Genomic DNA, 18,372 nt, shown 5'->3' with positions numbered 1-18,372 from the left:
GAAATTATTTATAAATATATATTGAATAAATATGAGTTTGCTATATACAATTATTGGTGTTTTTATTATAACACAACAGCCTCGATGAAAACACTGACAAAAATGTGGTAAATTGAAGCAGCTTATTGTGCCATATAAAAATGACGTCATACAATACAAATGACCAATAATAGGTGATACATTGTAATTTGATAATGATAAAATGTATACTGGCCTATCTTTGGTCATTTGTATTGTATGACGTTAGTTTTATTAGGCACCATAAGCTGCTTCCGTAAATTTTGCAAAAACAAAATTTGTTAAAAAATGCTTTGCTTATAAAATTTGAGAAATTTTTCCATATCAAAAGTTTTTAAAAACTTAAATATTAGATAATGGTAATATAAAAAAGTAAACTTTGTACTTATTTTTAGATGAATAAACAAAAAGTTACAGAGATTCTTAAATAAAATTATGGCGTAATACATTTTCTAAATATCATAAAAGCTAAATGAGGGTTTTTTTGTCCTTTCTTTTTATTACACCCCTAAAACTAGCTAATTAAAAAGCATTTAATTTACTACAAAAAGTGCTTTATTTATAATATTTTCAGGCTAGAAATAATTCTACTCTACTAAAATTTATTTTTTTCATTTTTTTTATAATAAGCTTAAAATACGTATTGCATAAGTGTAAAAATGCGTTGAGTATATAGATAGATAAGTTTACAAGACAATTTTTTTATAATTTTTATATGATGCAATATCATATGAAATACATTTTTTTAAATTTAGCTGTCGAGTGATCTTGGGCCCTTTCCACGATTTTCTTCCATAAGTTCGGCGATTTTTCCCTGAAATTAGAAAATTAAATTTAATCTTTTCAATGGGTAAAGTAATAGGTCTAATAAAGATGAATGAAAAGGCTTGAATATGTAACATAAGGACACCAGGGGCCTTTTAGGTGGGGAGGAGGGGAAGTCCACACTCCCATTTTTAATTTTAATCTTTTTTTAAGCTATAAAAGTTTTTTTTTGGGAGGGGGTACATTTTGGAGAATGAAGATACAATCTCCAATAAAGGTAAAAAAAACCTTCCCTGGACCTAAAAGAAGTTTCACTGTAAAGGAGAACCATATTGGTTCAGCAGTTAGCAAGATTTTTCGCTACAAAAAAGCTTGATAATATATATAATAGGATATAAGGAAGATCTTATGACAGTAATTTTATTAAATTCCTAGTTTTCTTAGTAAATGTTAGCCATTCATTTATTTTAATCAATTTAGTACAGAACCATTAAAAAGAAACCTTCCAAAATTTATTCTATAAGTTATTTTTTACCTGGAGGTATTCAACAAGTCTTCTTTGCTCTCTGAAATGAAAAAAAAATAATCAATTATTACAAAAACAAAAAGAATTTAATAATAGGCACCGAAGTCAAATTTTGTGTTTCTGTTGCAAAATCAGATTTTTAACGAATGATTCAACAGCCCTTTAATTTCTATAAATCTTTTTGAAGTCCTAACTTCTATCATTGATATCATCAAAACTACTACAATCTGTCCATATGATCATTTGAACAAATCCTATACAATTTTATTAAATATCCTTGGCCTTACATGGACTAAAATCAATACACAAAATATAGTGAACCCTAATTCCCAGGCAAATCTAATGTTTTTGGGTTTTTTTGTATTTTTGTTCATTGTGTTTGATTTAAGATTCTAACTACTCTTATTGATATGATATGTACAAGTTGATATTCAAAACTACAATCTATTCAATTTTATCCTATAAAAATTTATAGGATATCCTTACTGCTTACATGGACTGAATTAGATACATAAAATATAGGAAACCAAATTTCTAGGCTAGCCAAAACAATTTTATAGGACTTGTTTTACTTTAATGTCTTTAGCTTTTTAGCAGTTAAGTTCACTTTGAAATATTAAAATTTAAGCAGACAATTTAATCCAGGTATACGGTATAACCAACAAGCGAAAATAATCTAGAATAACAATTGAGGTGAAGATAAAAAGGTCGTAAATTTTTGTAAACTGTTGGGCCCCAACGAGATGCTGTACGTATTGGTGCAAAAAATGGGGACAAATTTCAAAGTGTTTTTGCGTGTGACGTTATACCCCCATCTCTTTTCTAGGGGGTTTCTTTCCTCCTTCCCTTTTCTTTCCCCTCACTTGTGACGTAAATAAACAGCCCCGTCAAATCAATTTAAAAATTGTCCCCATTTTTTGCACCAATACGTACAGCATCCCCCAACGACAGCTAAAAACATCGTTGTTGGTATAAGATCAATATAACCTGTTGTAGATAAAGTGGCTGATTCCCAGGAAAAAGAACCCCACGACTGTCAGTGCTATACACATATTTACACACCCACCCACCCACACACACACACACAAACAAACCTGTTGTAGATAAAGTTGCTGATGCCCAGGAAGAAGAATCCAACAACAACCAGGGCGCTACCACACACACACACACACACACACACACACACACACACACACACACACACACACACAAACAAACATACCTGTTCTAGATAAAGTTGCTGATGCCGAGGAAGAAGAATCCAACAACGACCAGGGCGCTACCACACACACACACACACACATACCTGTTGTAGATAAAGTTGCTGATGCCGAGGAAAAAGAATCCAACAACTACCAGGGCGCTACCAAGGGCAAGAATATGAGGACGGTCATCGTGCTGAAATTACAAACAATCAGGGATCTAAAGAGATTAGAATATGGCTGATAAATTTATGTACATTCCCAATGACGAAACACAAAATTACCCCTTACGTCACTTTTAACAATAGAAGTAAAAAACCCTTCAGATCATATACATATTCAAGAGATCTCATTTAATATTAAAATCCTATCCAAGATATTAATATTTAATTTTATTAAAAACAGGGCTCGGCAGCCGCGCGTAAACCTTAGTGAAATAGACAAATTATTACCGTAAAATTCAGCAGGAAGCCCTTGTCCTCAACAGACAATGCATCTTTTCGGAATTTTTATTCACACAAGAGGGTTTAAATTTGAAGCTTATGTGCTGCTGATGCGCGGCTGCCGAGCCCTGATTAAAAATACATTAGAATACTTACACGGGCATAGGAACATTTTGCCATGAACATTATTCCAACAATACAGAAGGCCAAACTAAAATTTACAATTGATCAATTGTGAATCAGCTTATAGTGCCTAGTAAAAATGACGTCATACAATACAAATGACCAATGATAGGCCAGTATACATTTATATTGACCAATAGTAAAAATTTATACTGGCATTTGTATGGTATGACGTCATTTTTTATTAGGCACTATAAGCTACTTCTAAATTGTTTGTAATAAGAAAGTTATATATTTCATTACTCATAAAGATCTTGCAGATTTAATTCATAAATATTTGACAATAGCCATTTTGATTTGAAAATGAAATAAAAATCCTATAATATAAAGTAGTAAGGGTTTTGAGTCTGAAGCTTAAGATGTAAACAAGTACTGAACTATTTTAGTAGGCTATTTTTCTAGCCCCAATATGCCCTTCGAATACAAAGCCCCTAGAGGCTAGGGGGTAGTCACCTTATATAGTAGAAGACAACTCCAATCTTGCTAGGTTTTGGTCCTAAATAAAATTACCTCATATAGTAGAACAAAACTCCAATCTTGCTTGGTTTGGGTCCTATTAAATCAAATAAAAAAATAAAAAGAATTAAAATAAAAAGAAATAAAATAAAAATAAAAAAAAATTAAATAAAAAATACCTAAAAAGAAGTAATATAAAAAAATTAAAATAAAAAATAAAAAGAAATAAAAATAAAAGATAAAAAATTTAAATTAAAATTAAAATTTAAAAAAAATAAAGTACAGAAGTTGCAAATTTCTTAATTAAGTTAAATGCATTCATAAATGATTTAATACCAAGAAATAGGATATCCACACTAAAAAAATAAAATCATAAGAAATAAACAGTTATTTTCTTAAAGTTTACAACTTTTTGATTTTATTAATTTTATAGATTTTTATATCTTACTACTTCTGAGATTAAGATTAGGAGACTCTACCTGTTGCTGGCCATTGACCTGGAGGCACATAATGAACATCATCCTGTGAAAAAAAAGATTTAGCAACATTTGGAAAATATAACTCGATTCAATATTTAAAGCATATCTTTTTTTATATTTCTACTACCTTGTTCCATTGCATTAGGTTAATCGTAATTAAAGTAATCATTTATTAACTTCAATAAAGTTTGAAATGGAAAGGAGTTGAGTTTATATTATTCAAAATTGAGATTAAATATAAAGGGAATAGTAGCTTACGCAATTATCTGTAACATTGTGAGCAAGCTTCCAGTCAAATGCGCTTATTAAGTCTAACTGTTCTAATTGTTGACCAAACGCATAGTATAATTAAATGCATATTTACAAAACAGTTTGACGGATTATTGCATAAGCTACTATTCCCTTTATTCTCCAAGTAGTAATTGAATTAAACACTTAGGTATAAAATAACATCAGAAAAATTGGTTTTTTTTCTGAAAGTTGGTTAAAACATTGAGATCCTAATGATAAAAATTTTCCCTATCTTAGTAACAAAATTGCAAAATTGTGGGTTAATGTCCCTTTCATTTATAAAATCAATAATAACAGTACCAATACCAAACTGCACAATATAGAAAATAAATACCTTTCGGCAGCAAACTTAAAATGCTATGTTGTTTTTAACTGACATGAAAATAAAATATTATTGATTTTTGAGGCAAATTTAGAGTAGAATGGTAAAGAAAAGGATTTAGCGTCTCGGAATTTGTCTTTCAAACACAATTAGCCAAAAGTCATGGGCTTAAGAGATAAGACAATAGTGGATAAATAGATATACATCCCCAATGAGGATAAACTATGATCACTCCTATTTTATTACAGTTCAAAAGTTTGGACACTATCAAATATTCAAATTACCAAAAAGTACCCAAAGTTTTTTTGTTAGATCAAATGGACACCCGATAACCCATTTACCTTTGTTGAAACAACAGCTTCTTTCTCATTACTACCAGATGAAGTTGTTGCCTTTTTCAGCCAACTTTTCACCGATTCTGGTACACGCATTATTAAACCTTAAAAATTATGTAAAAAAATATATATGACATAACACCTAAAATGATATAAACTAAAGGCTTAACAAAGAAATATGAAACTGAAGATGGTGAAAAATGTATTCTCCGCAAAGAGAGAAACTTTGTAACTACGCAGAAAATTATTATTTTTCGTGGATTTTGTTCCGAGACTAGTCAGCTGTTTTTTAGTGGTCATGTGAAGCAACAAATTTTGTGTTATGTCACAAACTGTTAAAAAACTATAGTAAAACACTAGAGGGAGAAAATGGTTAAATAACTGTATGTCCCCATCCCAAGGAGCTTGTGCTGACTCTCAATTGGATCTTTGAAAATCAACCCATAGTATCGGGATTATTAACACAGCCAAGTAGCAGAACCAATTTGCTTGCAGAAGAAAAATGTCCTTGGAAAAGGGGGGAGGTACTTATCTACATATATATATATACATCTATACTATAGATCTGTTGTATTAACCATTAAAAAAAAGAAAGTATTAAGAATTTAACAAACCCAACCATTAAGTGACTTCTAATAGAGTTGCTTCACTTTCTAAATCATACCTAACTTTTACAGTAATCATCATGCTAACTTTGAAAAAAGTAAAATTCTTTTAATTGAAGGATAATTTAAGGTTAATTTGAATTTTTTTTATTGGTTTTAATGAATGAAAAAATTTTTATTTTTTTGCTTAATTACATGACAACCAGCTGTTTATAATAGAGTGGCAGCAGACACCGGGCGGTACAGTGACCTCCCTTTTCTAGTACTTCTCCATATTCACTGTTTTTGCCCAGGAAGGGAGGGACATTGGACTGTTTATTACACTAGTCCTCCAAAGTTTTATAATAACGTTTTTTTAATCGTTGGCTCAACAACTTTGGGAATTTTAAATATTATGGGTGTCCAAACGTTTCAACCACTAATTGAAATCCACAGAAGTGGTAATTTTGTGTATGATTATTAGGGATGTACATCAATTTATCGGGCATTTTCTTATCCCTTTTGATCCCTGGTTTTTTGCCCCTGTGGACAGCCTCTCTCTTTTTATATTTGCCTCACCACTAAACAACACACCACTGCCTTACTTTCTTACTTCTCAAGCCTTTGTGTAAGATCATTCACACATAGCTTGAATGGTTTCCTAGTTTAGGATGACTCTTATTTACGCAGTTACTGTATAACTAATGTATGACACTTACAGATGGATTGTATATTCTTCATTAGGTTTGTTTTATTCAGAAGTATATTAAAGGATACAAAACCTGAAAATTCAAATCAATTATAAAGCAAGCACCAAAATTGAATATTATTGTAGTGTAGATAATATCTAAACTAAGTATTGACTACCAAAAAGATTATTCATTTCAATTACTAAATATCTATAGTTTTTATAATTGAAATAGTTATATTCCTTTTCTATATAGAATATTACATACAGTTTGATTTGTTTAAAATTTAGTAAGGGCATGGTAATGCGTTGTGCTTGTTTTTGTCGCGAGCCTGTCATAGCAGCAGTACGAACCATTTTTAACGTCTTTACTTATGACACAGTGTCGGGCCTAGAACCTATCATCTCCCCAACGACTAGCGGATCAGCTACGTGTTGAGCCACGGTCACGGGTTATATATTTATGATACGTTTGAAAAGCCATATTGAACCCACATCGCAGTGTGAAGAGTGGCCTCTTACTTATGTCCCAGTGTTGGAACACGTTTCCAAGATCTTGAAATGCACTTTTTCAGGGAGGCAGAGGACAATGGCAGATAAGTCTCCATATAATCTTCATCATAAAAATCAGGAGCTCCATGCAGAATATTGTTTGGGGGCGGGGGGGATACTTTATTTTTTATGTAATCATCCTGGATCCCTGGAACTTTTTCAGCAGCACAAAATATGACGAAGCCAGGTCTCTGGCCCAATTATTGATTTTATACACCACTGTTTTCTATTCTTTTATAAAAGTAACAGGATGTATGTCTGTCTGTTGCGTAAGAGCTCCAAAATCGCTAGCCAAATATGGTTCTTCTTTACAATGAAGCTTTTTTTAGGTTTTATAAATAAAAGAAGTGTCGTAGGTCGACTTACTTTACCACCCCCTCTTCCCTTGAGTGCCCTAGAGGCCTCTAGGTGCGTAGCCACTAGTAATATGTAACACCAGAACAGTTAATAATACTTAACAAAAAGTAAAAATTGCCAAATGTATCTACTAAAGTTTTGATCACTCAAAGGAGCTGTAAAAATAGCTTTTATACTTAAATGGGTTATAGTCTGAAAGGCGAAAGCAGTATTAGAGTGTCCCCATTGCAAGTCATATCGGCAGCTTGCATATAATAGAGACAAGTAAATATGATGTTTTCATAAAAAGAACTTTTGTACATAAAAAAGCATAGAACATTCGATTGATTGTCATAGTATATTTTTGATATACCTTTGTTTTTCAGCAATACCACAGTGTATATTGCTCCATTGCATTGATAAAATTAAAACCTAACTTGAAAGTTCCTTGTAACCTATCAACTGGATCTGGATCTAAAAGGATAAGACAATGGCCGATAAATTGATGTACATCCCTAATGTTAATACACAAAATTATCCCTTATGTAGATTACAATTGGTGGTTGTATCGTTTTGACAATCAACTGAATAAACCAACCAATCAAAATACATTAATGGTCCCTAAAGTTATATTGCCAACGAATAAGAAAACGTAATGACAAAACTTTGGACACATGTGTAATTAACAGCTAATTGCCCCCCCCCCCCTCTCTCTTTCTCTCTCTATTTCTATCTCTCTCTCTCCCTCTCTCTGTATCAACAGCCCTTTACACATTGCATTGGCACTAAATTTAATTAATTTAGAAAATAGAAAAAATCTTTAAAATTCTTTGACTATTTATTATGGAAAATATCAATAAATGCATTTTTAATAATTTTAACTGACAATTTTTACATTATTTTTCTATTCATCATCAAAATTAACTTATAAATTGAAATACATATAAGTATAAAATTATAATGGAAATCATATTTTCAAATTTGAACTTAATATAACTTAAGTATTTTTTATTATTATTTGAAATACACAAAAAGATTAATTTTTTTCTCGTATTCATTCGAATCCGGTGGATAGGAACCGGTTCTCATCCATACGAAAAAACTATGCCTACCATCGTACTATATCCAGCTTTCTACGAATATAAAAATGTACAATTATAAGATTAAAACCAGTTTTTTTAGCCGGTGCCTTCGGCACCTCGGGGCAAAAAAAACTAGTTTTAATCTCATAATTGTACATTTTATATCTGCGAAAAGCCTTTTATAATACGATGCGAGAAATAACTATTTTTTTTTCAAAGAATCATGAAATAGTTTAATTTAAATAAACTTTTTTCCAATTTTATCTTGCTTCTTGAAATACCAAAAAAAAAATATTAGATAAAAGTAACTGTATGAATTTAATTTGTTGAAATATAAAAGTTTTGTGTTGTTATATAATAGTAGATAAAAAGAAAACTTATTGATTGAAATTTAAAGGATCATGGAAAGAAAACGAAGTAGCGGGTTCCGGAGTATTTTTACAGTAGCTTTTCTCCAACTTCTAGCCTACTTTCTAACCTAACCTAAAATAACCTACTTAAAGCTACTGTGAAAATAAGACGAAATCGACTACTTCATTTTCTTTCCATGATACATTTTATATAACATAAATTTTACTAATTATAAAAAATAAAATAAAAATATTTTATGCAACGATTTTCAGAACTTTGTATTTAGAGCGTTTTAGGATATTTTATCAGTTTTTCATTAAGCTCAAAAAGTTAACATTTAAGGTTTCTTTGAATCAAAATTGACAGTAACAATTTCAAAGTTACCACGGTTAAAATAATAGACAAAGATATGATACACGATAATAATATTTACATATAGTTACAATACAATTATACATAGTCATTAAAAATCAGGGCTCGGCAGTCGCTTGCAAGCCTTAGGGTAATCAACCTTTTACAATTTTAAAAATAAGGAAAACGTCTATACATGACCCAAATAGGGCAATACCTCTTTTAAAATATTTTTAGAGCACCCAAACGGGTTAAATTTGAGGCTTATTCGCGGTTAACGCGCGGCTGCCGAGCCCTGGTATCAATCACAACTTTTTACTTATTCATAAGCTCCATAAATTTGTATTTTAATTTCTCCTACAAATTTCAAGAGACAAATCATTTTTACTATTTTTGAAGGCATTCCAACCAGGGATCTAAAAGGATAAAACAATGGCCGAAAAATGGTTGTACTTCCCCAATGATGATAATAAAAAATAATCCCTCCTGTAGATTACTATTATTGGTTGAAATGTTTGGACACTTAAGAAAACGATTTTAAATTTTGGGGATGGTAAACAGCCCAATGTCCCCTCCCACCCCTGCATTCCACCTATATATCACACCCATGTACATATTCTCTACGTGGGTTTCACCATCCTTGGTCACTTGTCTATTCAATGACCTAGTGCACTTATGTTCTTGCAATCCGTAATCCAGTTAAGAGGCAATTATCAAATGCCAATAGCACTTAATTTATTAAAGTAAATATCTTTAATCAATTTAAATTGCAGATATCTCTCAAGAAAACATGAACATAAAATCTTTGCTTAAACTCTTTTAAAAGGTATCAATGTCACTTAAATAGGCCTTTAATGTTTAAGATTTTGTAGACTTTTAGATTTTTCATCATTTCTTGTAAAGTAAGCTCATTTATTCAATAATAAAATTACTGTTAAGCTCATCATTTGCTTTTGATTTTATGGATTTTTACAATATCAAAAATAAACATACAGTATATGAAATATAAGAATTATAATATTAAAACATTAATCTATAATACATACTTGAAATGTTTTTTTATGAATATGTTCACTTTATATAAAATTTAGATGAATATGGGTGCTAAATATTATTAACAAATACAAATGCATGTTCAATGTTTATTTTTGATTGTATTTTTCTCTACTTTATATGAATTCCGTGGTATAAACTTTAACTTTAATGATTCCTTCAATATTTTCATGGAAGAGGATCATTTTTTGCGTATTTTCCGTAACGTTGGGTGCAAGCTTTCAATCATATGCGCGTATTTGGTCAAACTGTTCTTAATTCTAACCAAACTCATAAAATAACAATTTGACCTAATACCAACATTCGACTGGAAGCTTGCACCCAACTTTTTGGAAAATACGCGAAAAAATTACGCACTTTTATATTAGTCTAATTTAATGTTTTTGATTGGACCTTAAAGACACATAATCTGACCAAAGTGTGTCATAGCTAAATCCTCCAAACTTGTTGCACTAGCACTAGGCTGTGGTGCAGCTGTTGTTGAAATGTCGTCTTTGCTATTTCCCACGTTCTTTGATAATGGCGGATTTTCAGGGGATTGATGTTGTTGAGGTTGTTCTGGGCTATCCTCGGTGTTGAGATTGATTCCATCAAATATTGAGAAATCTATGTCTGCAGTGTCAGTAATTATCTCATCTAAAAATGCTATAGTTAGTAAAAGCTTATAGTGCCTAATAAAAAAAGACGACATACATTACAAATGACCAATGATAGGCCAGTATACATTGTAATTGACCAATGGTCAAATCTATACTGGAATATCATTGGTCATTGGTTCTCCAACTCAGCTCCAATTTAAGATAAACTTTCCCGGGACCTATGAGAAACTACCCTGTTAGGGAGAACCCGATCGGTTTAGCGGTTAGCAAGATCCTTCGGTACAAACACACAGACACACAAACATCCTGTTACTTTAATATAAGGATGCTAGGAAACCCACTTTGTCAATCCATGATAGTTTCATCTATAAAAACCTTTAGTTAGTTCAAAGAACAAGATTTTAATTTTAAGATATTTACCTTTAATTGTTGTTGGTTTTACGTCCTGTTCGGATTTTTCAGCCATTTCCTGAATTAATCAATACATCAGAAAATAAATGAGAATATTTTTTTGCAAAAAAAGTGCAATTTTGATATTGATTTAAGTTGTACCTGTAACATTTGTAGTATAGAATGAGTTTTCTTTCTTTCTGCATCTAAAGAAAAAATAAAAACCTATTATATTTGACAAAAAAAAAATTTAAAAGTATTATTTATATACAATGACTAGGTTATGCTCCCCTAGTATCTAGAGAAGGACAGAGAAATAGCCTAAAACCGCCCCAAGATATTCATACCGCTCATAAATACAACTAATTCAGATCAGTGTTTTGGAGATCCGTGGCTTTAGACAAAGAACTTACTACTTTATATTAAAGGATAAGTTTCAAATATTTTTTTTAATTACCAATTTACCTGATTCTGATTTCTCTAAATTAGATTTCATTTCTGCTATTTTCATATTTATCATCTCTTTTCTAAAACAAAAATGAAAATATAATAGTTATTTATCGTATCGTATCTTAGATATCTTTTCGCAGAAATTAAAATGAGAAATTATTTTTGTTTGCCACAGGCGGCCAAAAGCCTCAAAATTGGTATTAAATTATGTTTTTTTTTTATTTCAATACTCGCGGAAAATTGTTTGTATTACGATGCTATACATGATTTTTTTGGAATGGGTTTTAATCCAGCGGATATTAATTGGTTTTGACTTCAGTTTCTTTTGCTGCCAAGAATACCTGTCGCCGGCCTTTCTCAGGTTAAAAATTGGCCTTATTATCAATGCTTCATTTTATTTAATAAAAAAGGCATAAATAATGTGAATTAGTATTATTAAGGCACCTTTCAAAATATGCCTGGATTTACCTGGATTTTGGTTGGCTCCTGTGGTCGCCAAGATTGATAAACCAAAAATTGTTTTTCATGAAAGTTGCATATTTGTGCCATTTAAATAGTCAGAAAATTTTGTAACCCACTATTAAATAGGGTTAAAATTTTATACCTAATAAAGGAAGCTCTTAATATTGCATATAAAAAAATGACGTCATACAATACAAATTAACTCTAATAGTCCTATAAACATTTTAATTGACCAATAGTAGGCCAGTATGGCGTCACTTTTTCTAGGCACTACTAATAAACTGATTTACCTCTCTATCTCTCTTTCCACAGTATTGCAAGTTTTAAGTCCAAGAATTTCTGCTATATCCTGAAATAAAAAAAATAAAATCTTACTGAAATCCATCACATTTTTTAAAAGTTATTATTTTCAATCAAAAAATGTTCTGTATGGGTATGAGTATCACAATATATTCTTATGTAAATAAATTCTCTTTTCTTGAAGTTAAACACAAGCAAACTAAAGAAAAAATTGGATTTTACTGAATTAAGTTAATAGTACATTAAAATCTAAAACTACAATTCTTGTATTTAAGATACCTATTACAATTAATAATTATTGAGTTTTTTCATTAAACCTTGAGAATTTATTGTATATTAAAAGTTTAAGTTAGTGTGTGGTTATAAATATTTCAGAAAAGCTTCACCTTAATATTTTCAATTTGAAATGCATATAATATCTTACCTAAATTAGGAGACAGGCTATCTATCCTCAAAAATCATTTTTAGCCAGAGAGGGTGGGGAGATTGGGCTGTTTATTATGCTAGTTTCCAAAGTTTTATAATAATTTATTCTAATTCGTTGGCTAAACAACTTTGGGGACTTTTATTGAATTTGATTGGTTGGTTCCTTAAGTTAAGTGTCCAAATGTTTCAACCATTATTAGTAATCTACAGGAGGGGTAATTTTGTGTCTCATTATTTGGGATGTACATCAAATTATTGTCTATTGTTTTATCCCTTTAGATCCCTGCTACTTACCTCATCTCTTTGTTCCACAAGCTCCCAGTCTTTGACGCTAGCTGTTGAATGAAAATGTCCGCCATTTTGTTGCATATTATTGTACATATGTACTGCAGCTCCACTGCTGCTACTTGTAGTAAATCCATTAAAACCGCTGCCGCAGCCGCCCATCTGCTGCTTGTTGTACATGATGACAGGAGTTTGTTTAAACAATTCATGGGAATGGGAGGATGGATGGTGGAGGCTGTTTGGAGGCAGAACTGGCCGTGAGGGAATCGTGTCCCGTGGCTCCAGGATCTAAAGTTTAAACGCTGTTTTAAAAACATAATATCAAACAGTCATGAATAAGGTATAACCATCAAGCGAAATAAATCTAGAATATTATTTGGGGGGAAGATGGAAAGGTCGTCAATTCTATATGTTTAATCTAGCCATTGCCGGGGGCTCTAACCCTGCGGGGCAATCAATAACTCTTACTTAACCTAACCTATTAAAAGGTACTGTCAAAATACGACAAAACCCGCTACTTCGTTTTCTTTCCATGAACCCTTTTTTCTCCTACCAAAGAATAAAATTTTACTGTCTAATGTTTATAAATTCGAAAGAATTTGCTTAAAGCAAAAAATACATTTCTTACCGTTAGTTTATGTGTCATTTTAGGCATTTTTCCACCTTCAAGTTCCTTCTCTTCTTTTATTGATCTAAAAAAAAAAATATTAAAACACCTAAATTCATATGAAATTATATTTTATAGTTTTTACGCCGACATTCAAAATATTTTCAAAAAGGGACTTACATTTCATTTGACGACAAGTTCTTTTCCAATTTTGGGTGTAGATAGTCCCTAGAAAAATGTAAATCATATATTTTTTCTGTATTCGAAGAAGGGGGGAGGGGGGAGGGATAGAAAATAGCAAAAACCATCCATAGATTTTCCCAAATATGGAGAACTTAATCGGTTCAGTGGTTATCGAGTTCTTACAAGATTAGCAAAAGAAGCAGCTAATAATGCCTAATAAAAAATGACGTCATACTATATAAACGACCAATGTTAGGCCAGTATATATTTTACCCTTGGTCATTTGTATTGTAAAAGTAAAATTATACTGTATAAAAGAAGCAGCTTATAGTGCCTAATAAAAATGAAGTCATACAATACAAATGACCAATGATAGGCCGGTATCATTGGTCATTTGTATTGTATGACGTCATTTTTATTAGGCACTATAAAAAGCTTTTTAGCAAAAAAACCTTACAACTTTATATAATGGGATTAATTGAACGTTATTTTATATTATTTTATTTCCAAACCTTCCTTAAAAATCGAAAATAATAATCTTTAACTTAAAGTTTCATGCTTTTATGAACTTGAGAAAATAGATGAATAGTCTCGAGATCTTAACTGACCTGATAATATTAGCTGGCTGAATATTCATCGTGTTCAAATCAAAATTCTTTAAATCATCCCTAGAAAAAAAATATAAAAGTTATTGAAATTAAAGGCGAAATATCCAATTTTTGTCTCTTTAAAATTTCCAAAATTGCATAAGCCTAAAAAGAGATAAGACAATTAGATGATAGATTGATAAACATCCTTAGTGATTAAAAACAATTTACCCTTCTAAATCATTGATTGAAAAAATGTGGACATAATTGAATTAAAATACCCAAAGATTAAGATAATGTGGTGATAAAACCTTGGGTACCAGTGTTATTTGAGGTCCAATGTCCATCAAAATATAGGTCAATTATTAGTTCAATCCAAATACTTTGAAAAAGCCATTCTGGAATTGAAAATATATTTTTTTTAAATAATAGAAGAATAACCTAACTAGAAAATAGTTAAAAAACTACTTACGTTATACCACTTCTTCCGATAGAGGCAAACGTGTTAAAATCAATCAAACCGCCGGAACCCACAGTCGGCGGCGGTGGCGGCGAATATGACATGGATGCGGTGGGGGAATATGGCATAAGGGCGGGAGGCGAGGAGGGGAGCAGGTGGGAGCTGTTTGAGGGTGGGGAGGCGATGAGCGGAGGGGGTGGAGTTGAAGGGGTGTGGATCCTGAGAAAATATAGTTTTTTTCAACAAACAAATATTTACAATGTTACTTTAATTAAAAATTCGGGATAGGATAAGTTTATTATAAATGAATTAGGTTCTGCGTTAGTTGTTTTAAAAGCAAAGCTATTCTATAAATGAACAAATCTGTAGAGATCTAAAGGGATAATACAATAGCCGATAAATTTATGTACATCCCCAATGATTTCCTTTTATTTCTGATTTTATCCTACATATACAAAAATTAAATTTAAGTTTTTTTTTGTGTTTTACTCAATGTATGTTTGTTATTCAAAATTATTATTTTCTAGAAAATTAAAAAATATTTAATTTACCTAGTATAACCAGATTCTGTACTTGCTGTTGAATTTGTCCTCTGTCTGTACTCATAACCTCTGAAATATGATTTTCTAATATAAAAGTAACAGGATGTCTATCTGTTAGCTTATTCCGAAGTATCTTTTTAACTGCTGAACCGATATGGTTCACCTTTACAATGTAAACTTGCCAATAAAAAAAAATACCTATTACCCCATTTTTTATTTAAAATCCAAAATGGGAAGGGCTGACTTCCCCCTTCCTCCACCTCAAATGACCCTAGAAGCTTCTAGAGGAGAGGCCGCTAATTAATCATGTTGAAATTAAGTAACAAAAAATTAAATAGAAGGTGCTAGGTTAAAGTATGTTTTTTGAATAGAATAATGAAATATAAACTTTAAGAATTTAGATTTTTTACAAAACTTATTATGGAACATCGGTTTTAAATTTTCTTCTTTTTACCATTCGCCTTGTCTAATCTATTAGATATTTATTTTATGACCCACTTAACAAATACTAATAATAACAGTATTATGATACAGGTATTAAATATTCATATACAAACAATAAAATTGAATATGAATAAAATTTAAGGACAGTTCAATCAAATAATAATTATGTACAGTGTCAAAGGACTAAACAATCTCGTGAGAGGTAATAAGTAACTTTGGGGGAAAAAATGGCTCTGAAGGCTAAGATGGACGGGTCCAGCTTGGAAGTGCCTTTGGATTGAAAGGACTGATCGAGAGATTGATTTATTGTTTTTTTTCTTCTTTTTATTAGATGAAAATACAGACAGACAGACACACATACATACAACTAATCGTGCTTAATACTATAATCTACATAGTACTTTAAGCAATAAAATGATGAAAATATTATATGCCATTGTAACAAAATAAAAGACAGACACACAGACAATAAATTTAGAGAACACCGACATAAGGTTCCTTACAAGAAAATATGGATCATTTTGTCGTATTTTCACAATAGCTTTTCTCCTATTTCTAGCCTCTGTGTGGGGCTCTGTCCCTGCGGGGCCTATTTCTTAACCCTTGTAGGAAAACCTAACCTAAAATAACCTATTAAAAGCTACTGTGAAAATACGACAAAACACGCTACTTCGAAGTTCGATTTCTTTCCATGATCCTTAATAAAAAAAGACCATCATAAAATTTTAAAGGGCTCTATTTCACAAAGTGCATAAAAATAAGTAACCTGAAAAATGGAGACGGACTTGTTGGTTCTAGAATACTGGAACCATTGGATGTTGTACTAGATGATCTTTCCAGTCTGGCCTGAAATATAAATATTTATTTTGAAGCTTTTTATGGAGCCTATAAAAAATGACGTCATACTGGTCTACCATTGGTCGATTAAAATTTATACTGGCCTGCCATTGATAATTTAGTCTATGTATTGGCCTAACATTGGTCATTTGTATTGTATTTGTTACCTTTACTCCTTTCAAAGCTCTGTCTCTTTCTCTCTTTAGTTTGGAACTTTCCATGGAATTTGCACGTCTCCTTAAAAAAGTAAATGGTTGTTATACTTAGATTTAGGTAACTTAGTAAACTTTAATAAACTAAGGACAAAGATATGACAACCGAACAAAAATTCTGACTTCAAAAGATACCAGGTATCTGAAGGGATAAGACAAAGACCGAAATATTGATGTACATCCCAAATGCGGATACACAAAAATACTCCTTCTGCAGATTAAAATTAGTGGTTTAAACGTAAGAACACTCAACTTATTGAACCAACCTATCCAAATTCAAATCCAAAGTCCCCAAAATGGTTAAGCCAATGATTATGAAAACGTCATCATTAAACTTTGGGAACCAGTGTAATAAACAGCCCATTGTCCTCTCTCTGAAAAGCACTATTTTTTTTGCCTATTTGATGAAGTCTTTGACGGAAAATCACAAATAAATATGCTTCACCATGGAAAGTTTTATTTCAAGAAGAAATTAATCAAGTCCTAATGCAACAACCAAACAAGGAAAATGTGAAATATACATATTATATAACTCTATAAAAAAATCATGAACTGCAGGAATGATATTTTTAGCACAAATTGGAGTCATTGTGAACATATTTTAAAAGAAGACCTTATTATGAATTATATTATGTATTTTTATGTTTCTTTGCGAATAAAAAGTATTTAATCAATTTACAAATATAGTCTATAGTTGTTTTATATATCAACCTAAAAATGTCCAAATATATTCCCTACTTCCTGTTTAAAAAAATATGTCATATATGAGATATTTGGATCCTCCTAATTCTAACATAAGCAGATTGTGTTTTAGCCTTTTATATGCTAGTTAAACTTCACCAACCATTATTTTTTTTTAACTCTGCCCTTTCTTATCTCAAGTTTTGTTCTATTGAACATTCCAGTTCAAATTCTCTGTCGTAATAAGGGTGTTGATCCGCCCACTTCTTGAGATTAGAACTATTAACATCACTTACCCTAAAACTCCTTCTTTTTAATACCTATCTCATTATTGAACTTTACTGCTACTAACTATGTATTTATATAAATAACTGGGTGGTACTTCCTACTTCTGTTACAAGAGTCAAGAAGGTAGCCTTGCCAGTTCTTTATTGTAAAACATGATAAACTAATTAGTAATTTAACCACGCCTACCATCTTTCTATACAGCTATCGATATTTCTAAATATATACCAGTGAGGAATTTACTGTCTATCTATCTACTGACTATTAATATACCTAGATATATATCTATATACCTGAGATGTTTAGCTCCGCCTACTTCTAAACCTAATTTCTATCTACTAACAATCAATATACATACCTATCTATCTATATACCTGGAAAGTTTAGCTCCGCCCACTTCTAGCATTAGTGTCCAGTCCACCAACTACTCATGCCAGTTCCTTCGATGTTTATCATTACAAACTATGTAATAACTCAACCTACTATCTACTATCAATACATATATATTAGCTATCTATCTATATTCCTGGGAGGTTTAGCTTCGCCCACTTCTGATATTAGTGTCCCTGTCCATCAACTACTTTTGCCAGTTCCCACAATGTTTA

At 31.2% G+C, this 18,372-nt stretch overlaps 2 protein-coding genes across 4 annotated transcripts in view; both read right to left on the bottom strand.

The window, feature by feature from the left end:
* Positions 1–4: 4 nt before the first annotated feature.
* On the bottom strand, positions 5–5,251 carry LOC145304300 (uncharacterized). 2 transcript variants are annotated; one of them, XM_080146159.1, is made up of 7 exons: positions 5,027–5,251; positions 4,073–4,115; positions 3,648–3,690; positions 3,111–3,165; positions 2,616–2,707; positions 1,319–1,349; positions 5–832 (listed from the first exon to the last, which is right to left on the bottom strand). In XM_080146159.1, exons 1-7 carry the CDS (start codon positions 5,114–5,116, stop codon positions 770–772), a joined length of 417 nt encoding a protein of 138 aa, XP_080002285.1. In that variant the 5' UTR covers positions 5,117–5,251; the 3' UTR covers positions 5–769. The 2 variants fall into 2 exon arrangements, with proteins under 2 accessions (XP_080002285.1, XP_080002286.1); XM_080146160.1 differs by lacking the exon at positions 3,648–3,690 and adding an exon at positions 3,591–3,633 and having other exon boundaries at positions 5,027–5,247.
* A 5,146-nt stretch (positions 5,252–10,397) lies between these two features.
* LOC145334962 (uncharacterized) overlaps positions 10,398–18,372 on the bottom strand; it is a 55,846-nt gene continuing 47,871 nt past the window's right edge. The window contains exons 14-26 of one of the 2 annotated variants that reach the window (XM_080180598.1): positions 16,757–16,826; positions 16,519–16,598; positions 15,318–15,377; positions 14,779–14,985; positions 14,328–14,387; positions 13,717–13,764; positions 13,558–13,621; positions 12,939–13,217; positions 12,209–12,267; positions 11,472–11,533; positions 11,169–11,212; positions 11,037–11,085; positions 10,398–10,653 (exon numbers count right to left, since the gene is read on the bottom strand). In XM_080180598.1, coding sequence (XP_080036724.1) covers positions 10,412–10,653; positions 11,037–11,085; positions 11,169–11,212; positions 11,472–11,533; positions 12,209–12,267; positions 12,939–13,217; positions 13,558–13,621; positions 13,717–13,764; positions 14,328–14,387; positions 14,779–14,985; positions 15,318–15,377; positions 16,519–16,598; positions 16,757–16,826 — 1,324 coding nt within the window. In that variant the 3' untranslated portion in view covers positions 10,398–10,411. The remainder of the gene's footprint in view (positions 10,654–11,036; positions 11,086–11,168; positions 11,213–11,471; positions 11,534–12,208; positions 12,268–12,938; positions 13,218–13,557; positions 13,622–13,716; positions 13,765–14,327; positions 14,388–14,778; positions 14,986–15,317; positions 15,378–16,518; positions 16,599–16,756; positions 16,827–18,372) is intronic. The other variant, XM_080180599.1, reaches the window with a different exon arrangement.

Source organism: Acartia tonsa, chromosome 13 (assembly GCF_053477335.1).
Source record: "Acartia tonsa isolate MP-2025a chromosome 13, ASM5347733v1, whole genome shotgun sequence".
Classification (NCBI taxonomy): Eukaryota; Metazoa; Arthropoda; class Copepoda; order Calanoida; family Acartiidae; genus Acartia; species Acartia tonsa.
The sequence above is the reverse complement of the archived record's forward strand: the minus strand, read 5'-3'. Positions and strand labels throughout refer to the sequence as shown.